General features: G+C 34.1%; 3 protein-coding genes and 1 non-coding gene across 4 annotated transcripts in view; 2 read left to right on the forward strand and 2 right to left on the reverse strand.

Annotated features, from left to right (window-relative positions):
* The window catches only part of LOC129798710 (serine/threonine-protein kinase GL21140), a 30,397-nt gene extending 19,663 nt beyond the window's left edge, over positions 1-10,734 (reverse strand). Inside the window, exons 1-2 of the mRNA XM_055842003.1 lie at positions 10,529-10,734; positions 1,046-1,567 (exon numbers count right to left, since the gene is read on the reverse strand). Coding sequence (XP_055697978.1) covers positions 1,046-1,566 — 521 coding nt within the window. The 5' untranslated portion in view covers position 1,567; positions 10,529-10,734. The remainder of the gene's footprint in view (positions 1-1,045; positions 1,568-10,528) is intronic.
* Positions 10,735-15,293: 4,559 nt separating this feature from the next.
* On the forward strand, positions 15,294-16,523 carry LOC129798720 (deoxynucleotidyltransferase terminal-interacting protein 2). The gene is made up of 3 exons (XM_055842015.1): positions 15,294-15,435; positions 15,492-15,727; positions 16,119-16,523. Exons 1-3 carry the CDS (start codon positions 15,384-15,386, stop codon positions 16,503-16,505), a joined length of 675 nt encoding a protein of 224 aa, XP_055697990.1. The 5' UTR covers positions 15,294-15,383; the 3' UTR covers positions 16,506-16,523.
* On the forward strand, positions 15,778-16,050 carry LOC129800134 (small nucleolar RNA U85). The gene has a single exon (XR_008751606.1). It is a non-coding gene; the product is annotated as a small nucleolar RNA U85 (small nucleolar RNA).
* Positions 16,496-17,376, reverse strand: LOC129798715 (iron-sulfur protein NUBPL). Its single transcript, XM_055842009.1, has one exon. It carries the CDS (start codon positions 17,374-17,376, stop codon positions 16,510-16,512), a length of 867 nt encoding a protein of 288 aa, XP_055697984.1. The 3' UTR covers positions 16,496-16,509.
* Between the last annotated feature and the right edge of the window lie 4,691 nt (positions 17,377-22,067).

Here is a 22,067-nt window from a genome sequence, read left to right on the forward strand (position 1 = left end):
AACAAATTTTTGAGGTTATGGACTCCACCTCGTCTTAATTCTTATAAGAATACAGTTTATGAAGTTTTTATTCCTAATTTTCTTCTTCACTATTTTTATAAACCAAACTTTGTAAAATTCATGTTAAAACTTTTGAATATTGTATAAAGTTGAAAAGTGTAGTAACGCTGAACACTAATTTTATTGTTAAAAATTTTGTAATGTTATCAATATAATTTGAAATAAATCGTTGTTGAAAAAAAATTTCTATTTAGAATTGATAAATGTTTTTTGAGCGACATTCAAAAGAAAATTGTAATAATAATTGACTTTTCAGAACAAATGAGTTTTCTCTAATGACCGCAAGTGGCGCTGAATGCAGTTTTTAATATTAACAAGATTTCTTAATATTTTTTACTCAATTTTTTCTAACGTTGTTTTATTTTGTTTCTTGATCTTAAAAAGCTATTATGTGACTTATTTAAGAATGCTTTACAATTCTACCCTTCCCTCTCCTAAATTTCAATTTCAATTAAAAAGAAAAACAACAAAAATGTTAAACTTACAAGTCCCCAAATGATTAATACATTCACAGGAGGATGATTGGAGAAAATTTAATACATAGCGGTTTTTTTATGGACATTGAAATGCAGATGAGGTTCTTTTTTGTGTTCTCTAACCACCCACACCTCTCAATTTCACAGCCAAAAAATACTGCGTGTTCATTGTATTTGGCTCAAAGTAAAGCAGAAAATAAAATTGACGAGCTTGGAATTATTCTCTCAACATATTTCTGGGGATTGCATAATATGTATGGGAAATAATAATAGTCATAAACTACTGAAATTCGTGCTTAAGACAACTCAAAGAAGTAAAAAAAAAACAACTTTTAGGGGTTAACAGGAAATTTCATTCGCGATTGACGTGAAAATTGACTTTCCAACACCTTGAACTATTTTTCATGGGGCTTCCCCGAGAAATCAGCACTTGCAATTTGTGGAGGAAATTATTTTTAACAGAGGCAAAATTCAGCAAAAAAAAAAATTGTGAATGGAATTGAACTTACCTCGATAGACGATTGTTATTTTTATTATTTGGCTGCGAATTGTAGTCAATTTTTTTGAAATTTTCCGTATTGCACGAACACACGTAACTCTTTCCATCCTCGAGATCATCGAGGCTCACCACCTTCTTTCCATCTAACGTAAATATATTCCTTACAGCTCCAGGTACCTTCACAATATCCTCTAGTAGCCTCGTAAGATCCTCCGCTAAACTCTCAAATGACCGATACCGATCATTTGACACAGGAATAACAATTCCCTGATAGAAACGATCCCCATTGCGATAGAAACGTACTCTTTTAGCCTTTCTCGTGGGCGTTCGACTACTAGAGATACGCTTTTTTGTCGTAAGAATTTCCTTTGCTGCTACCTTTGCATTTCCCGCCCCCTCATCACCTATCTCCAACTCAATGAGCTCCTTCTCGAGCTCTGAATTGGAACTCGTTCGACTATTGCTGCGACTCAGACTCGCATTTGTGTTATTGCTTGATGTGACTGAGGAATTATTCATCACCTTTTCCATTCTGAAAACACGAAAACGCAATAAAATGCGTCAATGCATGTTCACTCCTCTCAATATTCCAAATGGAAAATATTTAATTGGAATGCAAAAAGAAGATGTCTCTAACCCTCAATTGCTCTCCATGGATCAAGTCCAATTTCTATTGACAATAATTTAGGTTTATTTTATTGAGCGCATTTACTATTAAGTACCTATTTATAATTTTTTTTAACTACACTCCTATAAGAAACTACGAATAAACTAAATGCTCGAACTCCTCACTTAGACACTATACATCAAAATACTTTCGCATCGTTTACCGGTTCCCAACCGATTTGAACCGATTCATAAATCATTCAAAAGATCCTCCAAAGTAGTTTTAACATTTATAGAATTGGTTTTCGTACAAAAATTACTTATCGGTTTATAACCGGTTCATTACCGATTCATAACCGTTTGGAACCGGTTCAAACTTATGGAAAATTCCAAGACCTTTCTAACAAACCAAAAATGACGCCATTCGCTTGAGAGATACGTTCTCTAGAGCCTTTTTTATCTTTGACCTTGAAAATCCGTTATTAGGAATGATTCAACGGTATTCTCGTATAAGGACGATATGTCAGCTTAGGTAATCTCTAAAAAATAGTACTTTCGAATCATTTGCTAAATAGTTTTAAAAGTAATAGAACTACTTTCCGGATAAAAATTGTTTAACGGTTCATAACCAGTTCATAACCGATTCATAACTGATTGGAACCGGCTCAAACTTAGCAATAATTCCAAGACCTTACTAACGAGATAAAAATGATATAATACGCTTAAGAGATACGTTATCTAGAGGCTTTTCGCTTTTGAATTTAAAAAACAATTATTAGGAATTATTCAACAGAATTTTCGTATAAGGACGAAAAATCCGCCTCCGTAATCTCAACAACATATCTAAAAGAGGTAGCAAAGCATCCCAGGCTTTGTTAGCTACTATTGCGAGTACTTTCGTATTATTCACCATTTACCAATTTGTAGCGATCCATGAATCACTCAAAAGATTCGCCAAAATAGTTTTAAGAGCAAAAGAACTATTTTTTGGATAAAAATTACCGGTTCATAACCGGTTCGTTATCAGTACTCAACCAATTTGAACCGATTTATATATTTGAATCACTCAAAACACTGCCCAAAATACCTCAGGAGTAATATCATCGAATTTCCGATAAAAATTAGATATCGGTTATGAACGGGTTCATAAGCGACTTGGTATTGGTTCAGACTTGCCAAGAATTCCAAGGAGATCTCACAATATGATTTAAGAGTAATATAATTGATTTTCTGATAAAAATTACTTATCGGTTCATAACTGGTTTATTAACGATTCATAACCGATTGGAACCGGTTTAGGCTTATCAAAAATTTCGATACCTTTCTAAAGATCCAAAAATAACACCATTAGCTCGAGAGATACGTTCTTTAGAGCCCTTTTAACCATTGACCTTGAAAAATCGTTATTAGGAATGATTTGGTATTTCTGTGTATGAACGAAATGGACGAATAAAAAAACATGGGTTTTTATTCAAACTTATTGTGAGAGGGAGTCCCCGAAAGTCCCAAGTTTCTATCTGTAATCGTTTGGCTCCAAGAGCTGGCCGACAGCTGGACGCACAGACAGACAAACAGCGTGACGTTCAAAAACTCGGAAACTTTAGATTTCCAAAATGCTACAAAAATATTACCCCTTAAGGGGTGAGTAGTCGAAATAATAACAGATTGCATCGATTGCATAGTGCAAAATTAGGCGTAGCTTCCAAGATGGCTTCCTCTACCACCTAGCGGAAATTTAGCAAAGCTTCGATGTTCAGAAGCTTTTTTTAGAACTTAATTTTTCTTCCAATAACCTCAAAATGCGAATGAAATTAGCTATAAGCTTGAAGAAATAATTTAATTCCATTTACTATTTTTAGTGGGGTAAAGTGTATAATTTGGAATTAGTGTTACAAGTTGGACAATTCGCCGGTACAAGTTGGACATGGCTTTTTTCTTGATAAATACAGTACAAAGTTTGTTTTTAAGCACAAGGAACCAAATTATAAAACTAAAGCATTAAAAATATACAAATAAAAATGAAGTACTAAATTTATCAAGACGAAAAGCCCTGTCCAAATTGTACCATTGTCCAACTTGTACCACTTTACCCTAGGTTTCCTGAATAATTATGCCATTTCAATGAAAAATCAATTCACTTCATTGTTCTCATGTGATACTACATTATCGACTTTTCTTTTCATTGGTTTTTGTCCCGACTGTTTGGTAATTGTTGAACATGGCGACGGCTAGAAAAAAAAACAGTCGAGACAGGAACCACCACAAAGAAAAAGTCGATAATGCAGAAGCACTTCAGAACAGTAAAATCCTAAAAAAAACATGTTTTTTTTTTACATTGGAATAGCTCCAAAATCCCTTTTTTAATCCTACAATGTAGATTTTATTGACTGTATTCCAATTTTTTGCACTTGTACTAATTAATTTCCAAAGTAAAGAAACGTATTTTAAAATAAAAATATTGAAGAATCTCAGTTAAGAAAAACAATTTCAGAAGTTTTGTCAGGAAAAAGCCTGTTATACTGGAATCAGTAAAAAATGTGTTAGGGGGAAGTGGGACAATTTTAAATTGGGGCAGCTTTAAAAATGGGCTTTTTAACCTCTTTTTAATATTATTTAGCTTTACAAAACCATTGTAAATAGGGAACAAAGTACATTTTCAAAAGTATCCCAATTCAAAGGTGCCCCTCTTCCCCTTACGGAATAGTAATGAATCACTTTGGTCCTGAAAAGATTAATCCGTAGTAAGTTATCGTTGTTTATCACCTTGTTATGATCTAATATAATCGAGTTGAAAAAAACGGCATACACTGAGAATAAATATTGAAAACTTAAGTAGCACAGAGTGCAAATATATGTGAATTAGTCATATTGGCAGTTCAATAACCTGTCTGCAAAATGTTTTATTTCTTCCGACTACATTAACACGAAATGCAATAAATTCATTCAGTACTATAAAAAATAATTTATGCAAAATATAATGATTAACAAAAGGGTATATTAGACAATAAATTTGTACATAATTATCAGCACGAATGAATAGATTGAGAAAGTTTAGGAAAACCCCAATCAAAATATAAAGACTTAATTTAAACGACGCGACAGATAAACTTCAAGTCCATTAACTGTCCCTTTCAACGTCTTGTTATTTTCAACAGAAATTCACCGAAAATTATTTTGACTCCCAAATGAGATTATAGCAAGAGTTGTACTAATTACAATGCAAATTAGCGCACAAGCTACTAAATTAAGATTATCAGTAATGCTGAATATACAATAAAATTTCTCGCTCTTTACTTTACATAATAACTTCTTGGAGAGTTGTAATATTGTGAAAAATGAAACTCGGTGGAACTTGACCTATGATGCTTACAGAAGTATTTTTTTGCACTATCGCGTTCTCAACTCAATGGGTATAATCGTAAAATGAAAAGAAAGCCTTTCCGCGGCTTCATTTTTTCACCTCTCTCACTCACTCACTTAATTACTCTCGCTCATGCACGTCTAATTCTTAACTCCACCAACCGGAAATAAATTTCTTCACACACAAATTTCCCCGTGGTTTTTCCAATTACACGTTATACAACATTCAGAAAGAAAAATAAAGAACTTTTTTTTTTATCTACACCCGCGGATTATTTTCTGTAGGAGGATTGAGAAAGAAAATATTTTAGCATAATATTTTTATCATGGTTAATCCATCATTGTTTACATTTCTAATTAACTAGTTTCGTTCGCTTTTTGAGTTAATTGACAGAAAAATTGAGTTCTAAAAAACTTCTGAACATCGAAGCTTTGCTAAATTTCCGCTAGGTGGTGGAGGAAGCTACGCCTAATTTTATACTGTTCAATCTAGGGTGGAGTAAGTACTTTTTGCCACCTTAAGGTTTGATACCCTTGTAATTTTTATATTTTTTATCGAAATAAAAGAAGTTTTGTGTGCAGAGATGCTTTGAAGCATTATCAATCTATTGAGCTAGGAGACTTTCCGTTGTCTTGAGTTGAAAAAATACATTTCCTGCAACAATGCACGTTTCTGTACTTTTCGCCACTTTCTTAACACTTTTTCGCCACCTGTTTTTAATTGAATATTAAGAATCAACAGCTTTCGAAAACCTCTAAAATACACAGAACCAAGGGGGTGACATTAGCTCTGAAAACTGCGACCGGTTTTAGTGTAATTTTTTCCCTGTTTTCGTACACATTTCACGAGATATCTCCAAAACTACGTAGGTTACCAATTTAGGGTTTTCGGTTGCCTCTTCGTTATTAAATTGGCTTTCATTTTGTATTTGCATTTTTTGCTAATTCATTCTACAATGACAGAAAACAGCTAATAAACTCAAAAAAATTTTCGGCTCGCTAGAAACATGTCATGCCCCTGCACAGAACAGTGCTTTTTCAGACAATTATTATTATAGAGTATTTCAAGTGCTTTTTAGCACGTTTTTATTTAGAACAAAAATCAATTGAAAATCATGCCTGTTTCGACCTTAATCCGCGAGGTGCGCCACTTGTAAAATGCTTGGAAAAATGAGTGGCGAAAAGTACTTACACAACCGAAAAAATAAGCCCTTTTCACCACATACGAATTTAATTATTTTTACTGCTCGAACTCTACGGATAGAGCAGTAGTAGGGGAAAGTACTCTCCCTTCGAACGTTCATGCCTTCGAATATTGTGAATTTCTTTTGGTTTTTCTAAAAAACTTACACATTTCTATCAAATATTAGTTAGCTTATTATCAATTACGAGTCTCCTCCAAAAATAGAGGGCCTAGTGATTCGTTTTTATGATTTTATAAGAAAAAATTGAAAATGGACTCAAAGCTTCATTTTAATATTGAATTTTATACATGTGTTTTTTCCTATTTAAAATGATTTTTGGAAAAACGTGACTAGTGTGAATGATAAAGGGTTAATTAAGGTTGATTATCGTCAACATAGTTTTTCTCGAGAAGGATACCATTTTTGTGGGTGGTGAATAACTTGCAAAACCACCCATACCTTGCCTTCGAATTTAAGAATTTCATGCCTTCGAATTCGAAGCAACACTACCGCCATTTAATATGTCATATATTATTCTACAATCTCACATTTTTGTATGTTTTGCTTCACATTGCGCTCGAAAAATCTTCAAGGATTCTAGTAGTAAAGCCAGGGGCATGACATTTCCTATGTTTCCCATATGTTTCTAGCAAGCCGAAAAAACTTTTGAGTTGATTAGCTGTTTTCTGTCTTTGTAGAATGAATTAGCAAAAAATACTAATACAAGATAAAAGCCAATGTAATAACGAAGACGCAACCGAAAACCCTAAATTGGTAACCTACGTAGTTTTGGAGATATCTCGTGAAATGTATACGAAAACAGGGAAAAAATTACACTAAAATCGGTCGCATTTGTCAGAGCTAATGTCACCCCCTTGAGTAAAGCAAATAAATTCACCGTCGCTGCTGACTAAATGCATCGTATGTAGAGTAAGTGTGCCAAATTCCGGCCAGCTTGCAATTCCGGCCACCTTTTTTGTTCCTCGAATTTCCATGAATTTTTAGTTTTTACATACTCCAGAAATTATACAATGCAAAAGAATAACAAAAAATGTAGCTTCGACAAACGAGATGACGTGAAAAAGACATTGGAAGAATTCCCGAAGGGCAAGGATCTATGAGAATGAAGGTGGCCGAAATAGGGCACCAAAGCTATGTCTACATTTTTATTCATTTTAAAATGTATTAAGAATAATTTTAAAGTAAATAAAGACGATAAACTTTCTACAAGGTTCTAAGCAACACTCTTTAAGTAGAGGGAATGAAAAAATCAATTTTTATTAAAGATATTACATTTAAAACTTGAGACTTTGGCGCTTGCATGCAACTATGCCGAAATTTGGCACACTTACCCTACTTAGTTAAAAGTAGGATTATTTTTGTATTGTGAGGAAAATAGCTAATTTTACAGCTTTATTTTCATTTCACCCCAATCGGAATGGTGATAGTGTAATGTGTTGTTTTTTTTTTGAGAGTCTGAAAATTATGGTCCGATGAAGATGTTTAAAAGTCTTCAAATCGGTACGTGACTAGAGTTATTTCATTGCTCACCATGGTGATCTTGCAGGATCACAAAAAGGCAAGACATTTGATTGATATCATTTAAGAAACAATTTCCAAAATTTTATTTTTATTTGTTTCCGGAAACAAAATAACCTCAGTTTATTGACTTCACAAGGGCATGAAGTATCACCCTTTTCTTTTTACAATCGTATTTTAGGGTTGTCATATCGATATTATGGCTTTTCAAACAATTTATTCCTATTGGAATAGCAGTATTTCTGAAAAATTGGAAAAGATTCTTTTTGTTATTCTCTGTAGTAATAGTTTCAGTGAGTGTATTAGACCTCAGACTAATCAATTATAGATTGTTTAGTGTTTCGATAGAAATATTTTCCGAGAAAATTCTAGATTCAAAGGCATGTATCGTCACATTCGAAGGCAAAAATTGTATCATGCCTTGGACCAAATCGACGTAGTATTTTTATTTACCACATAAAAGGAAACTAAGGGATTTTGAATGGTAAATGAAATAAGCATGGGATCTTAATTAACTGGAGATTTTTTTGGTGTAATAAAAATTGGGATTCATTTTCGATTTTCGCAGAAAAAAATTCATCAAGTTTGAACTTCATATTTGTGGTCCAATCTAGAGTATTTTCCCCTATATATAATCCCTCGATTTTTTTCACCTCCCCCCCCCTAAATTTCCACCTTCCACCCCCCGGAGACCACTTTTCTTAACAAATCTTCACGTTTCAGACGATTTCTTGGAAATGTCGTCACGCTGTTTGAACATTTTTCCGTTCGGCTGTCATCAGCTCTAGAGGTCAAACGGTAAGAGATAGCGACTTGAGACCTTCGGTGGACCCCCCATAAGTCGACCCAAGGATCGTTAACATGCCCCTCATTTTCCCCCCATCGCTCCCCTTCCCCTCCAAAACTGTGTTTTTTGGTATTGCTCGAAAACGCGTCGTGCGATTTTTTTTCATTTTTGGATATGTTTTAGAGATTATCCAGGCGAATATTTCGTCCTCATACAATAGACTCTCTCTCAATCGGGAATATGGGGCAAAATGTCATCCGGTTTAGCGATAGAATTGAGCGTCAAAGCTTTTGTAAATTCCACAAAAAGTGCTCAATTATAAAGAATCACGATAAAATAGGAAGAACTACAGCGAATTTGAGTGAATTAGCTTCATAATTAAACGTGAAAATTGTCAACAAAATTTGTCGCCCGAATGAAAAAGAGACGATTGAGTGAGAGTCTACTGTACGAAAATACCGTTGAATCATTCCTAATAACGGTTTTTTAAGGTCAAAGTTTAAAAAGTCCCTATAGAGCGCATTTATCAAGCGAATGGGGTCATGTTTGGGCTCGTTGGAAAGGTCTTGGAATTTCCACCAAAACTGAATCGGTTCCAATCGGTTTTGTACCGGTAATGAACCGGTTCATAACCGATAACTAATTGTTATGCGAAAATTAATTCTATTGCTTTTAAAACTGTTTCGGGGAATCTATTGAGTGATTTATGAATCAGTTCAAATCGGTTGAGAACCGGTAAACGGTAAATGATGCGAAAGTACTTTTGCAGTATTGCATCTAAGTCACGAGTTCGAGCATTTCGCAAAGCGTTCCGCTAAATTTTAAAGTTTCTTTTTTCGTCCTAGTATAAGTTTTAATGCCAAGTCTTTTACGAACATTAATGTTTTAAGGAATTGTCGACAGGTGGAACAAATTGATCTCTTTATTTTCCCTATGCTATTTTCAATACTTTTAAAAAAATAGCTTTGCCGGTTTAGTAAATTATTATAACGATTATAACGCTGTATTTTTTAAATTAAACTTTATCGTAAATTCTTCCGAACAGTAAGGTTTCGAAGAATTACCGACAGGTGGAGCAAATCATTTAATCTAATCAAATTCAACCGATCTTGAAGGTTGACTCCAGCCCTGAATTTTGCAATAAGTAAAGTAAACAATCTTTTTTTCTATCTCGCATCCCTAAAGAACCATAAGCCATCACCGTGAGATTTCAACAAGAATTCTCTGGGTGAGGCAGTCATTGAGATCTCTCCACTTTACAGTTACAAATCGCTGATTGTAGCAAAACGCGGCGTTTGAAAGAAAGTTTAATCATTTGCGGTTTTGTTCCAATAATTCTCCACGACCCGATTTTTTTTCGTCTTGAACTCTCAATCGTTAAATGCATTGGCACTTGCCTTTTCCCTGGCCACAATGAGGGCCTCCAGGCGCGGTACTTGCATCCAGATTGAGATGAGAACTATTCACTGGGGCTTCCAAAGAAATTGCAGGAGTTACATAACGTCTCTCTTTTGGTATCTGGCCTTTCTTCCCCTCAATAATTCAATTTCGTTTATTTGCTCTCTTATCCACCCACCCATTTTGCCCATTTTGCCGTTCTCGTTCGCGATAAGAATCGCCCCAGGCACTTCCTTCGATAACCAACCCAGAAACAAAAATTGCAATGATTCTCAGCTGCGCCAACTGTGATCATCTTTCCTGATTGGGACGCGTGGGGGGTCAAAATTTCCCGGCCGGAATACCCATCCCCTTTTTCCGGCGACCAAAGCGAGGGTGTGTTTTCCTCTCTCTCGCTCTCTCTCTTTCCACAAAAATGAGAAAGGTTCCGCGCAATCAGCTGGACCCTTCCCAGGCCTTTTCCAGCCAGAAACTGCCACCAGACTCACAACAAAACATTCACGAGACACACGATTAATCATCCACTTGAGTTTCCAAGCGAAAGAGAGAGCAAGAGGAGAGTTTGGTCTGGAGAAAACGCGACTTGGGATTCCAGACATTTTTCCACGTCTGCACTCACCTCTTTTTGACGGATTCAGCCTCGGCGGTACTCGCACAATTTAAACAACTAATCAAAGAGCTAGAGATAGAGTTAGAGTACACGAGACATTGCAGAGTTTTCACAGGAATACAGTGGAACAACCAAAAATCAAGGGAGGAAAATACACGCGAAGCAGTTTCTCACGATCCGGACACAACTCTGACAACAAATTGACACGGCTGCCGCACCCAGCGCCACAGGGTGGCGGGGATGGCAAACACTGCTAGGAATTCTAAACGAAATGTCCATGGAGCAGTCGTTTAGAATTCCTCATCGTGCAAATTTTTCTATTTAGCCAGCGAATGATTATTAAAATTTATAGATTTTTTTTTGATAATTATTCAAAGAAAGATAACATGTGGTTTTTATATTATTTTCTTCAATTTATGGAAGACTGAAAAATAGAGTACACGTTTTACCGTTTGATTTAAATCTCCCGCTCATCTCCCGGTGGGAAATGCATACATGTCTGACTGATCACAGATACCTTACATATTTTACATAGAGGCATTACATATCAGTTTAATTTTACCAATTTTAACACTACGAAATCCGAAACAAAAAATGAAGTAGAATAGCAAATTAACATTTTAAAACTCAAAATGACATTTTACTCCAATTTTAACCCTGTAACAGTGTTTTCTTTAATATGCAAAAAAGTAGTAAAATAATTTTATCTAGAGTAATTAATGGTCCAAAACTCAAAAAAACCATCCGTTTTCATTATCATGTTTTTTGGGCGAAATTTCACGTTTTTCCGCCTATTGTAGATGGAGACTACAGTGAAATTTCATGAAATTTGCCATCTATAGCACCAGGTGAGAAAAGGTAAAGACCGCATGGAGGCGGTCATTTCTGTTTATGGCATTAAAAGACTGAAATATTTTTATTGAAAAATAGGGAACAAATAGTAAAATAAATTAATTTTAAACGTTTTTTGTGGATGAATTATGTATGATTATCTAAAAAATGATAATTTTTAGGAAAAAAATATTTAGAATGTTTAGAATTAGACGTTAATGAAGCTCAAGGTATGGCAATAAGACTGATTTTTACCGAATAGGTAACAGGTCAGCTATAAAAACGTCACCTTCTTGTATAATTTGAAGGTCCTTTGAAATACATTGCTCATCTTCTGGTTTTATTTCACGAACTGGGGCATTAAAGGACGAATTAGAGAATTCAGCTTCACTGTTGAAGTCTGTTTCTTTATCAATTTCGCTCAATTCGCAAAAATCGAACATTTTACTCATTCTGGACAGTCTTCGTGTAATCTCAATTGTTTTCCATGATTAAAATTCGTCAGTTAAATCAACATTTGTCGTAACTTCCTTTTAACAACTTTTCAGGAGACGAAATTTTCAGTTCAGCATTATTTTTCTTAAAAATGAGCCCCGAATGCGATACTTTTGAGTCAAAATAATAAAAGTGGCACTAATAAACTGTAAGTTAACTCGAGAAAATCTTAATAAAATGATTTAAAAGCTGAGATATTGAGATATATGTTAGAAGAAACATAATAAGATTTTATCGTAACTTACATCGTTTATAAAGCCATAACTTCCAATGTATGGAGATCTTAAAAGTTACGACAATTTTTAAAAATGCATTTATATCAATTTAAATTATTCTTGTGATAAAGAGCGCCTTCATTTGACTAAATTAGGAAATTATATTGTTATCCCTACCCCAAAAAGCTTTTATTTCATAAGTTTTATTGGATAAATTTTGCGCGCTGTGTCGCTTCTTTTGTTTTGAATTAATGACAGATGGGCAGGATTTTTTCTTACTTTTTTTTCTCACAAATATTGAATTAAAATGATTCAATGTTGCATTATTCGCACTGTCTTTGGATATTTGGAAGAGTTTGTGAACATTTTAGTGAGAAATATTACATTTTTGCTGCAAATTACAAGCCACGCAAACGAGCAAAAGAAGTTACGACAAATGCTGATTAAACTGACGATATATTGCAAAACAATAATATCTTTTACCAGAACAAGCAAAACAATTAAATAAAAGGTTCGGTAATTTTTGAAAATTTTACGTCTAAAGTCTGAACCGATAAGACCGCCCACAGGCGATCTTCCTTTTTTTTTCTTCTTAAACTCATACTTTTAGTTTTTTCACATTTACCAATTGAAATATACAAACTAGAATAACATATCTCCCAGGAAATAAAATCCTTACCACTTACAACTACGGTTACCGTGCACAGAGACGGAAAAGTGCAAGAAACTGCCCGAACGCGTTCAAATATTTTGAATTTCAAATGATGATTTTCCGTTGGAGGGTGAAGTGTTCAATTTTATGAAATGGTTTTGCATTTCTAAATCATCGAGAATCACAGAATTCTCCATCAAGAATATTTTTTGTAGGATTTATATCCTAGCTACTTTACTTTGAGACAAAATATTCAGCAAGATTGTCAGAAAATGTGAATAATATTGAAAATATCTCGTCAAAAACAAGTAACATCCAAAATTGCAATTCAGAAACAGTAATTGAGACTAATATCACAATTATTTTATATAAGGAATCACCAAATACGCCAATTTATATTTTTCTGCTTTATGTATCAATCTCTACCTTTTATATCAACGCAACGGTTCCATTTCATACTATTCTATCTCAGAATGCCAACATTTCAGGAGAGTCATTTGAAGTTGGCGATTTCCTATGCCGCCCGTGTAATTTTTTTTTCGAAAAAATTGAATATCTCGTTACCCGAACACCGGCTGACCACCAAATTTTCACCATTTGTAGATCTCGGGCCCAGGAATAACATATCTGTCGGAGTAATATAATTCCAAGTCGCCTTAGAATAGTATGGAATGGAGCCGTCGATATACATAAGATTACTGCTTAATATTGCGAAATTCTTTTAAAAAAAATTGATTCTATGCGCTGGAGGGACTTATTTTGACGTATTCTTCTAAAATTTAATTAATGTTGAGGTAAAATATTGAAAACTTAACAAAAATAATTTAAAAAATAAACATTTTGTATCGTAATACGTAATTTGATTGAACTTCATTGAAATTCAACTGCAATAATGGCCATCGAGGCAAAAAGCTATCTTCCTCGAGATAGATTTTTGCTTCTGGAAAATTCTGAAAATTTTGTTTGGAGTGTTTTTGAGCAAATAATATATGAAAAAAAGTTGTAAGATCTACTATAGTGATTGAAAAATTGATTTTAAGAGCAAATTTGAAAACGAATAATGATATTACAATAAATTTTGTAAAGTGTGGAATTTTTTTAAGAGTTTCTGGATTGAATAAAATATTCATCATAACATTTCAGAGGAGGTTTAAATTATTGGAAAACCAGATTCAAACCATTTTTTTCAATAAGTCCCATAATTTAAAAAAAAAACTGTAAAGGACAAAATAATTTAAATTAAGAAATACAAAAAAATAGTAAGACCTGTCGAAGTTTAGTGATTAGAGGTATAACCAGAACCGTATAATCTATTTATTAAATATATTATTTTAAAGACTTTGTCACGATAATAACTGAGTATAAAAGACAACACCTAAGTCGTGAGATAAAATATTTGAAGCAGAAAATTTTAAATACGCATGAGTTTCATATTAAGTTATTTAATCTCCATATTCTAAGTGACTCTTATTATTTGATGCAAAAATATAAACTGCAATTAATCAATAGGTCCTATCAGCAAAGATATCCATGACCAGTCGTTGATTTATCCACTTTAGCAGGTCTTTGACGAGATATTTTCAGTATAACAACGTTTGTAATCATTTCCCTAGATTTTTTTAAAATCATTTTCCATGAAATGTATTAATAGATAATATTAATAAGATTAATAATATCCTTGTGGTATAAGAAAGCCACTTTAATAAAATAAAGTATGTGAAATATCTTCTAAATACGCATTCCGTTATTTATATTCGGAAAAAAAACACAATTTGAATTTCAAAACTTCGGAGCATTTTTGTGTTGCGCTTGAAGTCCACCAAAGGCGCATAGAGCGATAGAGCAGATGGTAAAAATTTTACAGTTCAATATGGGAATTTCCATCCGGAATTAAATAGGGTAAGTGTGCCAAATTTCGGCATATTTGCATGCAAGCGCCAAAGTCTCAAGTTTGAAATAAAATATATTTAATAGAAATTGATTTTTTTTCATTCCTTCTACTTTAGGAGTGTTGCTTAGAACATTGTAGACAGTTTATCGTCTTTATTTACTTTAAAATCACTTTTAATACATTTTAAAATGAATAAAAATTTAGACATAGCTTTGGTGCCCTATTTCGGCCACCTTCACTCTCATAGTTCCTTGCCCTTCGGGAATTCTTCCAATGTCTTTTTCACTTCATCTCGTTTGTCAAAGCTACATTTTTTGTTATTCTTTTGCATTGTATAATCTCTAGAGTACGTAAAATCTAAAAGTTCATGGAAATTCGAGGAACAAAATAGGTGGCCGAAATTGCAAGCTGGCCGGAATTTGGCACACTTACCCTATTTCGTGGGAATTTCGTCTGTTTGCACGGTTAGGAGCTTTTTTTTAAAGTTAACTCTGAATTTGTGAATAGCTACGCACATTTATTTTTTAATCAGCTAAACAAATCAGCCGAATCTCTAAATGTCTAAATTAATTGAAATTTTTTAAACATAAATTTTTGATATACATTTCACATGTAATATATGTTCGTGGTGACTATGCAATTCAAAATGCAACTGGGTTGCCCACTGGGTTCCAGAATTTTCTGCACTAGATGGCGTTGGACTCAATTGTCAAAAATGTTTGCCACGCGCTTGTGATTTTTTTTTCAATTTTTGAGGAAATCTGCAATTTCTAGGTGAAAATGTCCCTTGGTTTGACTCCTGGTATCTCAATTGAGTCTCTAGGACTCACAGGTAAGCCTCCTTTAAGGAATTTCGTAGACAAAGTGGTAATTTATTCTGTTTTCCAGGCAAACTCTTCTCTGATGACCTTCCCAAGAAATCAAAACAAACCCCGAAGAAGGATGAACTCGATGACTTCTGCGCCTTTATGGGCATCGAGAGTGCCCTGTGTTCCACCAAGAGTCCCGTGGACACTCAGAGTCGAGATCTGCTGAAGATTGATGTAGAAAAGGAGCTGCTGAAGACGGGAAATCAGGAAATTCTGCAGAGACACTCCCGGAGCCAAAAGAAGAAGCTGAACAAGGTTTGTGATTTTTCAGGGATTTTTGGGATTGGGGAGAAAGGGAATGGGGAATCAAATGATGAGATATTTGACAGCCTATCGCTTGGATCCTCTCTTGACTCATTCCCCGAGGAAAAACCATCGCCAGTCGAAATCTTAGCGCGACTTTTTAGATTCCAAGAGTCGCGTTGTAAAGTCGGCCGGACAGGAAGCTCCTCCCTGTCTTGAACTGAAGGACAGAAGCGATTTTCCGGACAGGGAGGGACATGCAAAATTTAATGATGGTACTTGGGGATAGAGGATCTGACTCGAGAAATGAGGACTCCTTTAGTAATCTGATGAATCCGGGAATTGGGAATTTTTTTTTTGAGGGGGATTTATTTGGGAGAATTGAAGGGGGATATTTTTGCAGGAAATGAGGGAGAAGCAGAAGGGCAAGGAATGGTTTAATTTGCCAGCAACGGAAGTAACTGATGAGATCAAGAATGATCTGAAAGTCCTGCAAATGCGATCAGTTCTCGATCCCAAACATTTCTACAAGAAGAATGACCTCAAAGTCCTGCCCAAGTACTTCCAAGTTGGCCAGTATCTGGACTCTCCGCTGGACTATCATCAGGAGAAGCACGTGAAGAAGAGCAAGAAGAGGAGCATCGTCGATGATCTGCTCAAAGATGCAGAATTCCAGAAGAGGATCAAGCGGAAATACAAAGAGATTGCAGCCAAAGAGAAGCCCTTCTACAGGAACAAGAAGTCCGGGGAGAGCAAAAAGTTCAGGAAGGAGAAGAAAAAGAAGAAATAAAGATTTATTTTTCCAGTTTTTTCAATAATCTCTTTGCCAGTCTCCCAAAACATTTTGCATAGTCAGATTCCGGGTCCTCTATCGTCACGGGGATCCCAGTATCGCTTCCTGTCATGACATTTGGGTCTATTTGAATCCTCTCCAGGATTTCCACTCCCATTTCTTCAGCTACTTTGTCAGTTTCCTGCCCGAAAATCGAGATTTCTTCCCCGCAATTTTTGCACTTGACTGAAGACATGTTCTCCACAATGCCCAAAATCGGGACATTGAGGATCCGGAACATTTCAGCACCTCTCTGGGTAACTCTCAGGGCAGCTAGCTGAGGGGTAGAGACCAGCAAAACTCCGCTAATGGGAACATTCTGCATGAGAGACAAATGAATGTCTCCAGTGCCTGGAGGAGTGTCCACAACCAAAACATCCAGAGGCTCCCATACCGTCCCCTTTAGCAGACGCTCAGTGGCTGACATCACCAGAGGACCCCTCCAGATTGCCGGTTTCATCTCTGTCAGAAGCCCCAGGGACAAACACTTGACATTGTAGTTCACAGGAGGGATTATCCGATTGTCATCATCCACAAGAGGCGTCTCCTGCAAGTTCATCATGAGCGGAATTGAGGGACCAAAGAGATCAGCATCCAGGAGACCAACTCTCTGACCATTCTGCGCCAGACTCACTGCCAAGTTCACGGAAGTCGTGGATTTGCCAACTCCTCCCTTTCCGGACGCTACCAAAATGATGTCTTTCACTCCCGGCAGAGGTTTCTTCTTCGGCAGACTCCTGGCCATCAAATCAGCCTGACGGCCAGTGATTTTGCCGGAGAAGAATCTCTGGAACACGTTTATCCCTTTTAACGCTCGAACTGATCCCATGTTTATGTTTACACTTTACAGTAACATAACCTCAATTTAACAGCTGATGCGGCTGTTGCCGAGGGGTCAACAACTTTCCTTGAGATTGAGATTATTGAAAATCCAAAAAATAATCTCATCCGATCCATTTATTAATTTTTTTAATATTAGCGGTGAAAAGAAATAAATTAAATCTTTTAAAAAGGTGAAAATTTCAAAACAATAAAATACACTGGACTCTTCGTTATCCCTTTAACGACGAGACACTTTTTACGGACGTCAAATCAACAATAATCAACAATAAAAATTAAACTGAGAAACATAATCAATGATAAGTCTTACATCTAACCTTGGAAAGTCCAACAGAGTCTGATTTGGTGTATTTTGTGCTTCTATGAACGATAGGGACAAAAATAGCCCAAAAATTCAAGTAATTTTTCTGACAATACCAATGAATAATATTTTTCGCTTTAATGAAAAATATTACGTATGAGTATTGTACTTGTTATTACCAAAAGGGGTTTGCTTAAAAAAAATTGGAAGTATAAAAAATAAATAAAATCAAATTTGAATTTGAGAATTTAAAAATTCGCCATTTTTGAGTTTAAATATTTACTACATAGCAACTAGCTAGAGACTTGCAAAAAATATTCTAGATTCCTTCAACCTTCTACTTTACAATTATGAACAGACATAAGAAAAAAATAACTTTAGAGGGTTATCCGGCTGACGTGGGGACAAAATGACATTTTGGTTTTTTGAATCTGGTCAACGTTTTTTTATATTTTCTGCTGTGGGAATTTGTTTTCTGTCGAAAAACAACAGAATTTTCTTTGTGGTGTGTTTATGTTTCATTTTGTAGCACGATTGTGTGTCAAAAACTTTGATAGAATGAAAATAACACATTAATTCAATCTGGACAAACTGCATGCTTCGTATAAGAAATCGTTTTGAATTATTTTCTTGGTAACTATTTTTCTCATTTTTAATTTTCTTAATTTTATTTTTTCTGCCTCATATTATATAGGGTGTCCCATAAATTACGCAAGATTTAAATTAAATAAAAAAACACATTTTTTTCTCAATTATATTTTTTTATAAATTGAAAAATAAAGTAACTAAAATAGGGTTTATGTATTAAATATCGAATTTAGTAATTAACGTCCATAGCTTTGCTGGCACATGAATCCTTTCGTCGAAGGTTTTCATTAAGTTTTTGGACAAATGTGGCTAAATTTCGATAAATTAGTGTTAAAACTCAACTTTTAATGTACAGAGGTGGATGTAGGCATGTTTTCTTTAGGTTTGTGACTTCGAATAACCGAATAAAAAAAGTAATGGTCTTAATAAATTACATGGTCTAACGGACCAATTCTGATCACCAAAAGAGAAAATCATAATCAGGAAATGTCTTACGAAGAAATTGCATCATTTCATAGGCTATATGACATGTCACACTATCCTGCTAAAGCCACATGTCTTCAAGATTAATGAATTCATAATTAATTAATTATTAATGAACAAATCCTCCAATTTAGTATTTCTGGTACATTGACTGAATGAGTTAATTGTAAATTTCATGAAAGCCCCTTAATAATGCAAAATAACATTACAAGTGGGATAAAGCATGGCAAATTTGAGCCTATTTGCTTCATTCGATAATCATCGAACTCGAAAAATGCCAACAAACTTTTTTCAAATTTAACTACTGCCCGAAATTAAAGAATAGCCCGACGTTAAAGGAGCCGAATTAGCGAGAGTCTACGTCTACTGTAAATTTATATTATGCGGTTTTCAGACTAGAGGTTTAACCCAGTTCCCGAAAGTCCCAATCTCAAGATCCTAAAGAGAGAGCAATTTCACTGCTCTTTGAGAGCCTAAGGTTATTTATCTTTAATAATCCAGTCCTATGTTAAATTATCTAGTTAAGCCTTATTAAGTTAAGTTAATTAAGTTAAGTACATGTCATGGATAACAAAAAAAAATTACTCGTGAACCATAGATTTTTCTTTGAAAAAAAAAAAAAGAAATATTGGCTGACTACCTTACCGAACTTACCCGAAAGGAAGCTAAAATTCGAAATTAGTCGAATTATGTTTTCGTTTATTATACCTGTTCTGCTGTGCTCTTTTTAATTTTTTAAAATGTATTTTAAAATTATAACATTGTTAAAATTTAAAATTATAAAATATTAATTAATCAAAAGATTTATCATCATTCTCAAAGGTCTTTAATTTTATATAATAAGCAGGATCCTAAATTTTAAGAGTCTTCAAAATGAATTGTCTTTTACTCAGCGATTTTAGTTTCCAAAATCCAAATCAAAATTTATTCTTTATTAGAAAATAATTGAAAAGTAATATGATGTATGGTAAGCATAATTTAAAGTCTGAATTACAGTAGGTGTCAAAAGTTTGTTGCCTCATGTGTGTTCGGGAAACCAGGTGCAAAAAAACCAGGTCCAGATATACTGCCGGAATGAATCTTCGTCGTCAATTATTGTTTAATTTTATGGAAAATCTCTACAGAATATATATAAAATCTTCAAAATATATGGTTATAAGGCACAACCACATCTGAAAAACGCTACTGGCAGACCTAGGGTTTGGACTTAGGGGGCCGATAATTGATAATTCATAAACTCAACATTTTCATCTTTCACATTTACTAAAAACAATCATGTTCAAAAACATCTAAAATGATACTATTTTTTATGAGTATTGCAATGCAATATGATTGAGCATCTTATTGTGCAAGTTGCATGTGATTTTTCGAACAAAACGTTCTCAAATCAATGTGAAGTGTGAGTTTCAGAATAGGATTCTCACATTTGAAAATCTCATTCTCATATTTGATATTGTAAAATTCGGTTACTCTGGTTTCCCAAAATACATGAGGAAACAAACTTTTGACACCTACTGTAGTTTTTATACCTGATATTAGTATAGAATAGACTCTCTCTTGAGAAGTACAGTATAGGCCAAAAATTTTTTGACAAAAATATATTCGAGAAATTAGGTGGGTTCAATGATAAAAAAAATACTTTTTAAAATTGTTCTTTTTGCAAATAAGCTGCCTTTAATCCATAAGTATTATTTATGTATTTCAAAAAAAAATATCATATCAAAAATAATTTTTTCCAAGTTGATAATTTTTTATCGGTCAAAAGTTCCTTGTCACATTTGAAAAGTTACTTAAGTTACTTTGAAAAATAGATAAAGCGACAGGATAGCTCAGTGAGATGTTTTTAAGGTTATGCCCAACGCACAATAACTTTTGTTTTGTAAACATGTTTTTGACATTTCATTGAGAGTGAGTGAGATCTTGATCTAGTCATCTCGCTCACTCTCATAGGAAATTTTGAAAACATGTTTACAAACAAAAGTTATTGTGCGTTGAGCATTAATGTCAAAATCACATGCACCACTATGCTCTAGATTTCATTCACTCTCATTTAAAAGTCAAAAACATATTTACAAAACAAAATTTATTCTGTGTTAGGCGTTATTTATTCCGTTTTATTAATATAACCGAACTTGTAAAATGTCAACAAACTTTTTCGAATTATACTGCCACTCGAATTCGAAATCTAAGCTAAACGTAGTATACAGTCTGCAAAATTTGGAATTTAACAGAGAATACTTTATTTTCGGACACTCCCAGTTCCAAAGATTTCCATGCACTTCATTTTCAGCTGTACACCACTTCCGACCCTAATACCTCCCCGTAAAATTCATTAGGAACATAGCAAAACTTGAGTTGTCCGAAGTTTGAGTCATCCGAAGGTAGTGTGATTTTCCCTACTTAAAGAATCTTACTGTTTTTCCACAGATTTTCACAAGAAAATTAATCATTTTTATATCATTTAAGATTGTAAAGAGTTATAATGAACCTAAATCACCTTATCGTGAGATTATCAAGTGACTTAAAGTGTGATTAAGATCTTTGAATAAGGTTTATTCGCAATCTTATTTCAGAATGGGAAAAGATAAAATTTATAACGACTTTGATTGTCTTTCTTTAATGTATTTTCTTACGAACATGTTAATTTAAACAATTTGAAATTGAGATAAAAGACAGCCTGGTTGGCCTGGTTTTGAAGAAAAAAAAATTACAATCATTGCTGTGTAAGTTCTTGAGTCTTTAATCAATTTATTTTTATTTTTTTCTCCATGTTTTGAACCTTATCCGTTTTATACAGGAACAGTATGTTCCTCTCAATTATATTCTTAGGACATGCAAATAGAGTAATACAGCGGAATATCATGTCATTCCTGAATTAATAATTCTGTTGTCGCGACGACACAAACGTGCAATTTCCAGTGAAGAATTTATTAGACATCAACATGAAAAAGGCCATCAAACGCAGTATTTCTCGCTAGTTACTAATTACAAAAGGTACAACCCCTACAATGCTACAATCCCGAGAAAACCATTTTCCCGGATATTTATTTTACCAGGGAAATGCGGAAAAATGGAAGAGGAATCAATACAAAATGGAGTCATTTCCTCTTTGTCTTCTTTTTGGCGATTAATATTTCACTTGATTTTGCAAGAAAAAAAAATAAATTGAGGACAAGAAAGATTGCATTACAATCAAAAGTTGAAGAAAATCTCTGAGTCAGCACAAATACTTCCAATCTATTTAGAATTCTTATGCAGTACATTTTATTGATTCTAAAGTGAAACTCACTCCTGTTCATAGATGTGCA

Source organism: Phlebotomus papatasi, chromosome 1, assembly GCF_024763615.1.
Source record: "Phlebotomus papatasi isolate M1 chromosome 1, Ppap_2.1, whole genome shotgun sequence".
Classification (NCBI taxonomy): Eukaryota; Metazoa; Arthropoda; class Insecta; order Diptera; family Psychodidae; genus Phlebotomus; species Phlebotomus papatasi.